The sequence below is a fragment of the Mus caroli genome, chromosome 7 (genome assembly GCF_900094665.2).
Source record: "Mus caroli chromosome 7, CAROLI_EIJ_v1.1, whole genome shotgun sequence".
Taxonomy (NCBI): domain Eukaryota; kingdom Metazoa; phylum Chordata; class Mammalia; order Rodentia; family Muridae; genus Mus; species Mus caroli.
The window spans coordinates 95,131,719-95,147,390 of NC_034576.1; the positions used below are offsets into that span (position 1 = coordinate 95,131,719).

Genomic DNA, 15,672 nt, shown 5'->3' on the forward strand with positions numbered 1-15,672 from the left:
GTTTATCAAATAACAAAGTTCTGACACAACATAGAGAAAATAAAGAACTACATCACCAAGGGATAGCCCACACCTGACTAATCATCTGTCAGCATAGAGCTTTGCAGAAGTCAAGGTTCTTAAGCCCTACCCTCAAAGATTCTGTTTCCATGACTACAGTACTCCCCCCCCCCCCCCCACCCACCCCAGGAAGACAAAGTCATGAAAAGGTGTCTTAACCATACCTGGTTTGTTATAAGTAAATTGTAATTAATTGGCAAATAAAATTTTGATGATTTTAAATAAAATTATGTGATCTAATGGTTATAAACATTTATTAATTGAAGGACTATTACCTAGCCTCTACATAGTGTTCTAACTATTAAGGGGATGGAGGTAAAGAGATAAAATTTTTATTCAAGGGAAGATTTTTTGATATGTGAGGCAAGTTACCAAATAGGTCTGAATTCTGTAAATTAAAGCACAAGTCTTTCCTAGACAGGCAAAGAGGTTAAGTTTGAGGGAGCATGAGCAAAATGCTCTAAGAAACTGGCACATAAGCTGCTGAGAATTGGGAAAAGAACTGGCCAGATATGAGAATGGCCAGAGAATATTTCAGCTGTCCAGATCTCTGGCATAGATATCCACAGCCTGAAGGAACTTATACTGAGGCCAAACAGAATGAAGTCCCTTGTGGGGAAACAGCAAAGAGTGATGTGAAATGGAATAGAGGGATGGGCAGGGATCAAGGTCAGGACTTTGGATTTATTCAAATCAAATGAACAAGAAGCCAATATGAACTAACCAGTACCCCCAGAGCTCCTTGGAACTAAACACCAAACAAAGAAAACACATGGTGGGACTCATGGCTCTAGCTGCATATGTAGCAGAGGATGGCCTAGTCAGGCATCAATGGGAGGAGAGGCCGTTGGTCCTGTGAAGGTTCCATGCCCCAGTATAGGGGAATGCCAGGGCCAGGAAGAGGGAATGGGTGGGTTGGGGAGCAGGGGGAGGGGGAGGAGATAGGGGATTTTTTGGCAGGGAAACTAGAAAAGGGGATAACATTTGACCAGTAAATAAAGAAAATATCTAATAAAAAAAAGAAGCCAATTAAGAGATGGTAAGGGAAGGAAAGATGTGGACTTTATGTGAACTTTATGATATCTAACTGGTTAAAGAGAAATAATGTGAGCATGAAGCAATCCCAGGCACAGTAGAAACTCATAGGCTCCTGCAAGATCCCAAGAACAACTGCTTGGCTGCCAAAGGTGAGGTGTATCAGCAAAAGAGTAACAGGGTCTCTCGCTAGATGAAATAGAGCTGCAGATGGGTTACAGGAGAAGATGAGAGAGGAGATAGGAATAAGTCTTTGTTGAGGAGCAAAAGTGGTGGATGTGGTATTGTTATCTGTTAAAAGTAAAGGAAAAAACAATCAGGTTCAAGAGAAAATTGCTTGATTTTGAGCACAAGTTTGAAATCTTCAGTGTCCAAATGAAAAATATATAGTAAAAATAGAGATTTATAAGCCTCTAGTTAAATTCATCAGCACTGGAGATGGTGACTAGATCATGGGTTTGTGCAGTAATTGGCAAGGTCCCAGGCACCCTTCGTTCGCTTTCATTGAGATAGTTATTATCCCGAGTACATGGATCCTGAAAGTTCTTTCCTGTGCTTTATCCCATAGGTTGGGATTACATAACTAGACTGCTGTTATTATTTTCAGTTACAAGCTGCAAAGTGACCAGCCCTCTACAGATGCCTTTGGCAAAGCTCAGACATTTTAAAATATTTTTTAAATACAATTTTGCACTTTTTTTTGCATCAGTGAGCCAAATTTAAAGAGAATGTTAATATTTAACTTCTAAGACACGTAAATATCCAATATCAATTTTTCATTTTCCCTGTGTTCCAGAATTCTAGTCCTGAGTACTCAGGCAGCTACTGTCAGAAGTGTTATCGCTCTCTGCCAAGTGCCACTGCCTCCAGGAGGAACAGAAAACTTAATTAGAAATTTCTACTTCACATGCAATTTATAGTTCATTCACTTTGAAACTTGCTTTGGGGTGCTATAAAACTTTAAAGCTGAGTGAACCATTTTTCTCAAGTTGTCAACAAAAATGTCTACTGAGGATAGAGGATAGAGGATGATTGTTTATTAAACACTGGAAGGGACCTCAGACATTGAGTATGAATCTCTCTTCCTCAGTGAAGAAAGTAAGGCACAGGGAGAGGAGGGGAGGGGGGATGGTCCCAATGGAATAGGCTTATAGTGAGAAACTACTTCAACTTGGGATGCCTAAATTCACAGGGTTCCATGCTTCCTTTTTCAGGACCTCCCACTCTAGCATTTCTTCTAGTCCATTAACTGACCTTTTATTGGATTAATCTTATACTAGCCCAGGTCACCCTCTTGCCTCATGTGTGACTGGAGAGGAACCAACAGTAGATGATAATTCTATGCTCTAACCATACAAGTTCTAGGAGCTTTCTAACCTGATTCTGCTCTGTGGCGTGTGTGATCTGAGTATTGCTACTTTGTACAGCAAACCTCTTCTGCATGTGGCTCTCCTGTGCTCATGTATGGACCCTGGGGATATAAAAACCAAAATAATTATTAACATTGTCCATTTCTCTAAACTCCTGGTATTATCTCTTTCAAGAGCCTGAAAAGCCATACATATCCAATGGAGATAACAAACTTAATATTTCCAAAATGAAATGCAGGATCCTCTCTCATCCAAACTCACTTTCCATTTGGTTTTCTCTTGAATTATGGCACCCTGGCAGGCCCAGTAAGTAAAAGTTATGATATGTTTTTTACCTTCCGTTTCTAACCCAATGAATAGTACACATATTATTTGAACTCTGGATGGATCTCAGAACACTTGAGGACAGCTGCATAATCCCCTACCTCCTCTGTTTCTTCTCTCAAGTCTGTCTCCATCTCTTCCTCAATGCCATCTGGGTTTTCGTGATTCAGCCCTCCATCTTACAGCATTTGCTAGCTTACCATCATCTCCTGTCTGGTTATCTTATTTTTGATCACTTAGGTCTTGAATCCTGACTTGAGCATTACCAGGGTCATCCTCCCAAACACAGGGGAAATGTTCCAGGCTTCAGTAGCGCTTTGAGCACTTCCTAACAAAACTTATCATAGCAATCAAGATTCCACATGGTGTTCCCTTACTTCCTTTATGTACCCTATGCTTGACACCCAGGTGGCTCAAACCCTAGATTATGAAATACCGGTAATTTCTCTGCTTCATTCACTTAGTATATGTGAGTGTTTTTATTATATTTGTTGTTTATGCCTCACCTTCTTTAGTACAAAATGAGAGGTGGGAAAACAGTTTAATAATTCCCAAACACATTTGAGGGTTTTTTAAAATCATGGAAATCACTGCATTTACCACCCAGAGGCCCCAAGGAATGGCAGGCCCCCACACTATTATTTCCCAGTGTCTCATTGGTGGACCGAGTAAGTCTGTGAGAGTTGTGCATGTCTGCTCACTCTATTACATCACTTCAGAACAGTGAGGTCATTTCTCCACCTCAGAGAAAAGACAAGATCCTTCAACATTTACTTTTTTTATTAGATATTTTCTTCATTTACATTTTAAATGCTATCCCGAAAGTCCCCTATACCCTCCCCGCACCCTGCTCCCCAACCCACTCCCCACCCACTCCTGCTTTCTGGCCCTGGCATTCCCCTGTACTGGGGCATATAATCTTCGAAAGACCAAAGGCCTCTCCTCCCATTGATGGCCGGCTAGGCCATCCTCTGCTGCATATGCAATTAGAGACAAAAGCTCTGGGGCTACATGTTCTTAAAATGCAGGGACTGCATCTGTGTACCTTACTATCCATAGTCTTTCTGAAAAACAAGAAAAGAGAGCTACTTTGGATTCTGCCCCAGTTTCTTCTTGGCTGCCTCACTGCCATGTTCTTCCCAGCCCCCTAACTGTGAAATAATTTGCTGTTGATTCCTTTGTGCTTTTATCTGACTATTTTAATTGAAACCTGGCACTAGTTCTGTAAATTTTTCCCACTGGGCCACCCCTTTGTATTTTTTCACAATTAATAATTCTGTTAAATCTGTGGGTTGAAGCTACTCTCATTTCAAGATAGTAGTATTCTCCAAAAGTCATCCCTTGATTTTGTCACTGCTGATGAAAGTTTGGTTTTGCATCCTTCTGGAGAAACTGTGGTCCATCCATCCTCATCTGGATAACTCAACCCAGTATTTTCTCAGTGGTATTTCCTGCAGAAAACTACCACATGCTCCTGGTACCTTCTCTGTGTCCCAGAATACTATGACCTTGTCTTCCTCTCACATTTAAAAACTATTCTCCATGAATTGTAAAATTGTTTAGCAAGAACTGTCACTCTATTAAAGTCCAGGGACACGAGTTCTTATGATTTTGAATAGCCAAATCAAAGCTATAATCACATTACAGGACAATACGGGAAATGTATTAGAACAGTTGGAATAAGAAATATAGTAAAAAAAAAAAGTCTAAAGCTTTTTTAAAATGAAAAAAGATGATAAATGTGACTATACAAAACATCTTACAATTCTCTATAACAAGAGATAGCATAGTAATATGTTTCATAATGTAAAATGTGTTTTCAAAGGGGAATACTAATTTTTTTAAAAAAAAATACAGATAAAACTTTAAAAAGAACAAACTAAACAAAAATTCAGCAAATATAGTGGGTCATACATTTTATGTAAAATAAATTAAAATAGCCAATTAGTATAAAAAAGTATCTTCATAAATGAAGAAATATAATTAAATATATAATTTTTTACTTATCAAAATAAAATGTCAAATGTTTTGGTATATGCAAATAATTAGTATAAAAATACAGTTATGTTATTAGTAGAAATATAAATGAATGCCCCATTTTTAGAAGTAACTTGACAATGTCTATCAAAATTACCTTTATTCAACTTACCACTAGTTGGTACATATTACTGAATTGTTTATATAATAGCAAAGTGTTAAAGAAGCAATATGTTCATTAACTGAACTAGTGACATAAAATGTTATATGCGAAATCCTAGGATCCTGTATAGCATTAAGATCTATGAGATCGATGTGTATGTGTAGTATTAACTAAGAACATTCCATGAGACTGGCGGTTGTAGCACACTCCTTTAGTCTGAGCACTTGGGAAATGAATCAGGATGATTTCTGAGTTTGAGGCCAACCTGGACTATATAGTGAGTTCCAGGAACTGCATGGAGAAAACCTGTCTCAAAATAATAACAACAATTCAGAAATCTTTCTGAGTAAAATGAAGATATGAAACTATGTACATAATATACCCTCATTTATACATTATTACTAAATATTATCTATTATACCAGTATATTAAATAACAAGTATTTATTATTTAATCATTTATTTATGTATTTATTTATTTATTATTTAATGTAATATGAGTACACTGTGGCTGTCTTCAGAAACTTCAGGAGAGGGACCAAGAATACAAGCATGTAGCTGGGCAGTTGTGGTGTACACCTTTAATCTCAGCACTTGGGAGGCAGAGGCAGGCAGATCTCTGAGTTCGAGGCCAGCCTAGTCTACAAAGTGAGTTCCAGGACAGCCAGGACTACACAGAGAAACCCTGTCTCCAATAAAAATAAATTAAAAAAAAATACAAGTATGTGTGCCTACCACCACAGGCACTTTAGAGCATAATGGCCTAACTGTTCCTTCCTTCAGAAATGAGAGAAAATGGCCTCAGAGAGAAGATAGGACTGTCACTTATCTATCTAATGGTTGGTACAGCAGGCCTAGCACAGTGGACTTCCCAAAACTAATGCATAGTCAATGTTTGAAAAAGAAAGCTCACCCGAATAAAAAAACAGAGGAGAGGCAAAAGAAACCCCAGATATCAATGAGGATATTTTAAACAGAGTTATTCTGAGGGAGAAATGCCATCAACTTGAAGATTACAGATAAGGCAAGCCAGCTAGAGAAGCAAAGTAGTGATCCATGCCTGAATCTAACTACTCAGAATTGTTGTTAAAGTTTGCCAAAGCCAAAACAAGGAAATGTGTTGAACATGTAGCTACGCAGATCAACTTTGGAGTCTTCTCTTGGGCATAGCATCCTGCCCTGTGAACAAAGGGATGCAGGGTGAGGGTACCATCTGCATTGGTTAGAAAACTAGACTCAGTATGTTCACTTCCATCAGGAAAGCTTCTTGTTTGAGCCTCGCCCACTGTTCCTCCTCTCAACTAGACGCAGAACCCTTGGCAATTGTTTCCTGATGACTTATTGACACTGTTGATTGGAGAAAGACTTTAGCTTTTGCTTCTCATTGGCATTGACTTGCTGGTGATTTGATTCTTCCAGGCTGAGGTCAGGGCTTGTTTTATAGATACGCTGCTTCTCTTCTGGTATATGGGCTCCAAAGTGGGAGTTAGTGACAGCAAAATAAACTCCAGGCACTCTTCATTTCGTTTTGTCAGAATTCATTATGGAATTGTGCATGAGAAGTGGGGCAGTTGGGTTTATTTTGGGACAGGGCTCAAGGCTGTCTCACCAAGCTCCATATGACAGGATTAGGCACTTACCCAAAGAGAGGAATCTGGCAGCTAGCCAGGTCCATTCCATACAGTCTCCCCAGAACAGCGTCTGAATATATGAATCTGTCGGCACATACTTGTCTGTTGGCATTACACGTGTCTCTCTCCATTATCATTTTCCCCTCTAGTTTTAAAGCCAATCTGCCCCAGAAAGCCAGGAAACCCATGGGAACTTGGCAGTACACACACTAAAACTCTTGTGGACAGGGATAGACAAAACATCGCCAACCTAGCCAGGCTGTGCCAGAAACACAAGATGAAATTTCATGGCCCTGCTTTTAAATAGCAATCATGACTATGAAACTTGATGAAGTAAGAAACACCTGAATAAGAAATGAAGAATTCTTTGAGGAACATGGCATACTTGTAGATAGCTAATTAATTTTGGAAAACGCTCTTCTTCCTTCAGAATATACAGATACTGCGCCTAAAAGTCTGATCTGTCTTCTAGGTGAATGGAATCGATCTTCGAGGAGCATCCCACGAGCAGGCAGCTGCAGCACTGAAGGGGGCTGGACAGACTGTGACAATCATAGCACAATATCAACCTGAAGGTCAGTTCAAACTCAGGCTTTGAAGGTTCCAGAATGGCTTTGTGGATACATTGCTGCTTGTCAGTGCTAATCTTGATCAAGATCAGTAACATTTTTATTAAACTACTTGTGGTAGAAACTTAATGACTAATGTCCCTTACATCCCACAAAAACTGTTACTCCCAGTCTTCCAGGAGGACATCAGGCAGTTAGAAAAGCTCATACAAACAGATGAACTCAAATACCCGAAAGCCAGCACCAACTTTATTCCATTTATGCTCTTATCCAGTCACCAGTGGATACTGTAAAAGCAATTCAGACTTTGGAAGTAAGGAGGAGGAGAAGTCTCTTCTTTAGAAATAGATGTGTTAAGCAGACCATTTTCTCTCCTCAAGACAATACCTTCATTCTCATTAATGTCTTTAGATACCCCACTCACTTTTCACCTATACAATTCTTGGGAATTAATAACTATAATAAAATCAGGTCCTTGATGAGATAATGTTGTTACAAGTTGGATTGGCCAACTATATATTGGTAACATCCTAAATAAGATTAACTCCTTATTTAAACATCTGTTTTTCTGATTAAAATGATACTCAGTGATACAACTGGTATGTGAAGGGGTGTGTGTGTGTGTGTGTGTGTGTGTGTGTGTGTGTGTGTTTGTATGTGTAATGGACCTCTGCTAATGAAACATAAATACAATATGGTGACGTTCCATCTTATTCCATAAAAAATGAATATGGCTTCTGTCTTTAAGAAATGCGAATGAATTGTTAGGAGAGTATTTAACAACCGGGGATGAGATTACAAAGTGTTGTAAAGGAAAAGCTCCATGAGCCATATATAAAGATTAATGATTGCTCATTAATTTCATGTTACTGTGTGTCTGTCCTGTGGAAGCTTAGAGTACGAATCTTGCCTGTGGTGGCCTGTTTTATCATTATTGGTGGACAGCATGTTCTATAAAAGAATAAATAAATCACCTTCTTTAATGTGTAACTTGGCATATTGGCTTTGTTTGTGCCTGACTTTAGATCAGAATTTCCAAGCAAATTAAACCAAATTTTAATAAATGCACTTTGCTGTAAGCCTGTGTCACAGATGCCCATAGAGCTGGTAAAGAAAGGATGAATGATGGTCAGGGATGTGACAAAAGATGAGCACACACTTCCTAGGTCTTGCTAAGGAGACTTTTTGCTTCTCAAATATCAATGCATTTCTTTTCTCCTTAGAGGAGTGAGTGTTTCCAAAAGTATCCATTATAAAACAGAAATGAAAACAATCATGTTCTGGTTCTGTTAGTATGAATTTCCATGCTTCCACTAGAACTTGCTACAGCCTGATTTTATTTAAGAGCTATACCCCAGTGGGATAATAGACTGTACTTCATCAAGATGTCCATTAAAGGTGTGTCTTATAAATCGCATCAATTGATGGTAATCATGAAACCTGCAAATAACAAAAGTGTCCTTCAAAATGACAACGTTCAGATTCGATTCGCAGAAAGGGCCTAATTTGCCACAGCTTTATGTCAGTTGGAAATGAGGTAGTAGCAAGGGGAAGCAATCAGTTTTACTCTCCCTTTTGTAAACTTTATGGGTAGCCAAGCCTTAAGTGAACTGTTGTTTGGAATGAAAGATTGATGAGATTTTTGGTTTGGTGGTATAATGGAATTTAAATCGCAAAACAGCTTAAGGAAATAACTGACAATTTACTTTTAAATTAACAAGTGAATTGAAGACTATGCTGAGGGGTTTCATTAGAAAATTCTTAGCAAGCTCCTTTCATTTCTGTCAGTACTGTACCCTCTGTGATAATGCTGAGATGCTATTACATTTCTTTTGGAGTGGTGAAGGACTAGAATTTTAGGCTGAAATGAAACATTGGGTAAAGACCTTGCCTCACAATCTTAAGAACTTGAACTTGAGTCCCCAGAATCTATGTAAACTCAGGCCTCGTGATGTACATCTGTAATTCTAGAACTCCTACAGTGAGATGGGAAATGGAGACAGGAGAAGTTCACAGGCGAGCCTTGTGTATGCACTTGAAAACAAGAGATCCTGTCTCAAACAAAGCAGAGCTTGAGACTTGACACCTGGGTTATCCTTACTCAATGGTGTGTGTGTGCTTGCTCTTGCACCATACATACACACACACATCACATGGGCACCCCACATATGCACATGCATGCCCGTGTACACACTCACTTGGAGATAAAAATTAAAAGAATAAAAAAACGAGGCTTCTAGTGAATACATTTTCAGTCACTTTCAAGTTACTTAATGGGGACACCAATGTGTGCTCTGTCCAGCGTTCCTAGATACTCAGAAAGCTGTGTCTTCTACTACAAGGATATTGCATGGTATTCCTCTCTAAGTAATTTTTTCACCTTGCTGAAGAGAAATAACTTTATTATACCTGATAGAAATCAGTTCCCAGTAAATAGGAGCAACATTTATGGTAATGGCCCTAGCTCTAAGAATTATGAAATGGCATGGAAAGAATAAGCCTGCAGGATCCTTAACACAGAAAAATAGCATAATGTGGAAATGGAACTCCACCTTGAAAATGAGTAAGATATATATTTTAGAAAGGAAGGAGAAAGGATATCTTGCTGAACTACAAGATTAGTGGTTCCATGCAAGCAACCATTATATATGTGTTCTGCTCCCTATGTCTCCCTGGTACTACAATAGTTATTTATTCAAGTTCAGATCTCGAACCTAGTGAAAAGGGTATTTACAAACCTCAATCTTTGTGTTTCTACTTAAAGATAATTGCTGGTCAAAGGAAACCTTCATTTTCATTTGCTGCAGCTTTTCACTTATGTTTCAAAAATAGAAAAAGGACTATTGAAGGAATATGAGTTACAAAACAGCAACTGTTGAATTTTTATAGCATTAGCATAGTTTTCAAATATAACTATTGTAGTGTGTAATAAATGTCTTCTTTGGAGAGTTTTGTGCTACTAAGTAAGATTGTATGCATACACAGTCCTGTTTACAAGGAGGGTGGTCCCTTCTCTATACATTACCCTGTCCCCAGTTTGTCTCTTTCAGTGTGAGGCTCAAAGTAGTAGAACTAAAGTCAGCTTACTGTAATATTTTACAATCTCTTCAAATTCAATTGTGTCATATGATCACCTTACAATTTACATGTGTTATTTTAGTAAGAAGAAAAATAGTAAGAACAACAATAAGAAAACTTATTTTTTTTCTCTTTTTCCCATTTTACCATATTTCTGATCCCCTAGGAACAACTCCATTAAGCACCATGGGAAGCTGATTCTCATTTTCAAAACAAAACCAAAAATAAAACAAAACAAAACTTTGTCTGGTTTACTTTGTGAAGTTACGACACCATTTCAAAAAAACACGGTAACACACAGACACACACACATATACACCACATACTTCATACCTCATTCCTTCTCTTTCCTTGATTTTTCTAGATGTTTGTCATTGCTTTCTGAATTATCTACCTATAAGACAGGTCCTTCAGGATCTTGCACACAAAGTTCATTCCCTTCATCACAGTTCTCCAGCCAACCTCCCTTGCCCAACACTACCTACCCTACCATCATCACCCACAGCCTTGTCCTTTGCACTGCCCCCTGATTGTACAAAACTATTCCCTGCTTGTAAATTTACTCCCAGATTCCCCTGTTTCCACACCTTCACTTGGTGGGTTCCCTCTCTGAACCCCATGTGCTCCACTCCAGCAAAGTCCTTACTACCCAAGGGATCTTCATCTCCACTCCACAGTGAGTCTGCCTTTAATCTACTTGGTCACAGGAGTTTTTTCTCTGAAGTTTCCAGACATGTATTCAGATACATGTGCCCCTTCCTGTGATCTGCACCATTCTCCACTCAAATTTGGAAGAGAAGGCTGCCACTTGTGGTATCGCCAATTCTAATTTTCTCAACAGGAATTTGAATATACTTTATCAGTGAGTTATTGGGTGAGGCTTGTCTTGAACGTATGACAAAAAAGTCCTACCCTAACCATAAAGCTGGTTGCAAATGTCAAATGTTAGAAAAGAAAATCAGTTTTCACCAGTGTTATATCACTGGATATATCAACCACACTCCATGGCAGGCCCTATGCCTAGGAGTTGTTGGCCAACCCAAAAAGAACTGTTTGGGAGGTAGTTTTTTTTCCTCTTGGGTGTGTGATTGTGTACACCTTTTGTTGTTGTTGTATTGTCTTTTCTGCTTTCTTTTCTATTTTTGAGAGAGAGAGAAAGAAGGGAAGAGAAAGAACATGAAGTTGTCTGGGTAGGTAGGTGGGAAGGCTTTGGTAGGACTTAGAGAAGGAGAAAGAAGATTCTCAAAATATATTGTACAAAATTGTTTAAAGAAAAAAAGAAATATTAAATATTCCCAATGTGTTGTCTGATGAATATTAATAGTAAGTACTGGAGAACTATATGCTCAGTGGATATGGAAGAATGACCTAGAACTTCAATATTAGAGAAATGTTAAAGTAAATCCCTAGACATTTCATGTTCACAATTTTTAGATAGTGTCTTTGGAACACTTTCCTAACAGCTTTAGCAATCCCCATGAGGAAATTCCCTCTGTCATGCACTCCAGAAAATCCACAGTTGTTTTATAACATAGCACAAGAAAGAGGAGTAACACTCTGGTGTTGTTTCAACTTCTAAAAGTTAACATTAATACCACTGATAAAATTTGCAAACATTTTGATAGCCTAATTATACATTTAAGAAAAAGCACATTACAGAGCATTCTTGTAAGATCAAAGCCAAATTTTACAATATATGTTTCCTTCATACATAATAGTGACTAAATTTAATATAAGAAAACTGACTGGTATTGAAATAATTACCTACCATTCAGTTGAACAGTAAAATTATCAGCTAAAGAACAAAAAGGAAGAAACTAGGCTCCAAGCCTTCCTCATGAAAAGACTGATACTCTCAAACTGGATAGCTCTGAGCTTTGTGGGAACACTAGAAGGGGTCAGTGTGCTTGCAGGGAGAATAGATAGGAAAGACCCTAGGGAAGTCCCTGCAGCAATCAGACAGTATTTGCTTACACAAACAGTGGAGGGGGCTGATTTCCTCCACCCTTTGCTTTTCAATAGGATATTTAAATTCCTGACATTAAAAACACAGACTTATGAGGCTGGAGAGATGGCTCAGCAGTTAAGAGCACTGACTGCTCTTCCAGAGATCTTGAGTTCAATTCCCAGCAACCACATGGTGGCTCACAACCATCTGTAATGAGATCCAATACCCTCTTCTGGTGTGTCTGAAAACAGCTACAATGTACTCATATACATACAACAAATATTTAAAAAAAAAAGACTTGTAAGTCTAATTTGTTTCTTGACATTGAGACAGCCTAGTCATGGTATCACTTATAGACTCAATCCATCGATATCCTTTTCTTTTTCTGGATGCTTCCATGTTCCAGGGAAATGACAAAGCAGTGAACCAAAGAAGTCTTCCTTACTACAAAATGTATCAGATAGTGATAAGCAGCATAGAGAAATATAAAGAAATAGTTGGAGTGATAGGGAATTATTTAGTGAGCTTTGCTGAATTATTGGAGTATCTCTATACCAGATATGATTCAAGGCCAGCAACATAGGCAAGTGTTAAGCCAACCTTAGCAAACTAGAATCTGTAACCTACCAAGATGCTCAGATGACTTGTATTTATATTAATGTTTGAAATGTGGCTCTATAGTGTACTCGGGTCCATGAAACCATTGTGATTTGACACTACTGTGTTCAACCCCTCTACCTGAAGCATTGGGAGGTCACATAAAACTGTATCATCGGGTTTTATTGCTGGTGTGTCTCACCCAATGTCCTAACCCCATAATTTTGCTAGGGATGGATACAACGCAGGGGCTTTCAGAAGTCTGTGTCAGTCCACTGTGCCTATGCCTTCAATCTAAATATGGATTATCAAGAATATTTACATGTATTTTTGCTAGGTAGTGAGACAGTGAACATGGTCATGCCTATAGTATGGCCTCTACTGAAGGGAAAGAACAAAACAGGAAGGTGAGATGACATAAGAACAAGTTCCTTCCTGGCAGATACCTCTATAGACCATGTCAAAGTCAGAGTCCTTAAGGTATCACTATAAAACTTTGAGTGATTATTTTTAAAAAACAGAAACTTGTTTAAATAATCTTGGTCATACCTGATAAGTTATAAGCTAATTCCAAAGGAATTTCTTTGAATTCACTATAGTGGCTGACAATGGCCTGTTCTTAAACATAATCCAGTAAAAGCCTTATAAGCTAAGAACTTAAAGGGGTCAGAAAGTTCTCAGGGTAGGTGAGAGCTTTCTCATTTTACTATCATGTCCAGCTTGTAACTGCTATTGTTGTTGTTTGTATGTTATGGTTAATATTAGCAACTATTTTAACGTAAAATGCTTGCTGACTGGAAATACTGATGGCTACATATCTCAAATATATTATGAGTTCCTTTTCTCAATTATGACTCATTCCTGCACCATAATTCATCCATCTAGTCATCTATACATTAAATCATCCCTCAACATGCTCTATTATGTCCAATATAATACATTTCTAAATATGTTACATTAACTTTGGCTTTATTGAGGAACAGAATACTATAATTTTAGTGAACTATTTGGAAGAAAATTTTACATTACACTAGACTTTGTATTGCTTAGCAATGTACTTCTCTTTAACTCTCTCTCTCTCTCTCTCTCTCTCTCTCTCTCTCTCTCTCTCTCTCTCTCTCTCTCTCTCTCCTCACTCCCCCAATATACATACATACAATAACAGGTAACACACCAGCATCTAAAAACTCTCCCAACCTACTTATTCATTCAATGTGTCCTTTTACTGAAGTCTTCGTTGTTTTTTCCTTCAACTCTAACCTCATTTGCCATGTAGCAAAACAGGATATGACTATACAGAGTGTGAGATTTGTGAGGGATTCTCTGCAAATACCTTGATGATTAATGATGCTGAGTCTGTCTTACTATGCCAAAAAGCCACTTTGGACCTAGAACAATTCAGCCAAAATAGAAGCAGGCTTCACTTTCTGACTCGGAAGTTTCCATTGACCTCACTGTCTATTCTTGGAATGTTAAATATCAAACACATCAAAATGACTAAAATCTTCTGTTGTTTTTACTAATTTGAGGGACGGGAAATTCCCTTGTCATCTACTAATATAAATTACTCAATACTAGAAGGAGCCAAATAATCTATTTGCTGAGAACACTCTGACAACCAAGGTCCTTAGATCCACACCTATCATTTGAAATATTTAAATAAAGGCAAGGAAATAAAGGATTTTTAAAGCATTCCTTATTTTACTACTGTTACAAAAAGAAAATAATTTTTACAAGTGAATGCTTCAATTTTATGCAGAAGTTCATGTTTCAGGAGACAACAGAGAAGAGGAGTACAAACCCAGATGGATTTAAAATACCTATTAAATCAATTCCATTTCCTTGCTGTTTAGTAGAGTTGACCAAAACATCTGATTGGATAGCCTCTTACTTAAGCTAGTTTGCAAATTTCGCCACAAGTGATGAAGCATGTGTTTCTCCAGCCCATGCTCAGGACCACACCACTTTTCTGAACATTGATTCCCCTGTGGTTAAATATTGATTTTTTTTAAAGGAGTTGGTAGGGAGGTTAGGACTCAGTAAGATGTAGTCTGCTGGCCTGGAAATAACTATGGCAAGGTTTTCTTTAAGACTCTTGAGCAAATGCTCTATGAAATTTAACTTATAATTAAGTGTGTTATCAAAGAAAAATAAAAATTATAGTAAGTTGATAATTCTTACGTGTCCTCTTCTTATTTCATACATTTTAAAGATGGAAAAAATAAAGATGGAGAAATTCTGCTTTCACTTACTCACAGAAAGGGATATATATATATATATATACATGCTGTTCTGAGTTCAATAGGATTTGAACTTTTTATGTTTTAAAATTAATTCAAATAGGAGTGCCTGTTTGTTTTAGGATGTTTTAAATTAACAATTTATTCATGGCTCTTAGTTTGTACGCCTTTTGTATCCAAAAGCTTATAAGCCTCATAAATCAATAATTCTTGAGCTCTAAAATAAATGTACTGAGGCTAAAATGAAGTGACATGAGAAAAATCTATTTCAGGAAATCATGTATACAGAATACTGAAATATTGGAGGTATTTTGAATACTCACAATTATAAATAGCAGCAGCATTAATATAGCAAAGCAAAGCCTAAGGAAGATAGAGTGTTCATCTTTAATATGCTTCACAGAGTGCTAATCCAAACAGGATTACTGACATTCTCGTTGATTCAGCTGGCCAAGTCTGTCAAAAGCAAGGCTATCCAAACTACTTTAGCTCAAGATGGTTTTCTTAAGCCCCTCTGTTTGCTGAGATACCTTATTTCCCCCTACTAGGAATAACTTTTTTATTAATAGAGAGTTGCTTACATACTGGGAACATTAAGTAGAAGCAGAGCAAAACTTATTCATTCAATCTTCTTTCAGCTGAGAGTCATTAAATACTTCCAATAAGTGGGAGGCAGCCCTG

The 15,672-nt window shown here is 37.7% G+C and overlaps 1 protein-coding gene across 6 annotated transcripts in view; it reads left to right on the plus strand.

Annotated features, from left to right (window-relative positions):
- Dlg2 (discs large MAGUK scaffold protein 2) overlaps positions 1 to 15,672 on the plus strand; it is a 1,891,758-nt gene that overhangs the window by 1,589,445 nt on the left and 286,641 nt on the right. For all 6 annotated transcript variants that reach the window (XM_029479404.1, XM_021169155.2, XM_021169152.2 and 3 more), the window contains one exon: positions 7,032 to 7,134. In XM_029479404.1, coding sequence (XP_029335264.1) covers positions 7,032 to 7,134 — 103 coding nt within the window. The remainder of the gene's footprint in view (positions 1 to 7,031; positions 7,135 to 15,672) is intronic.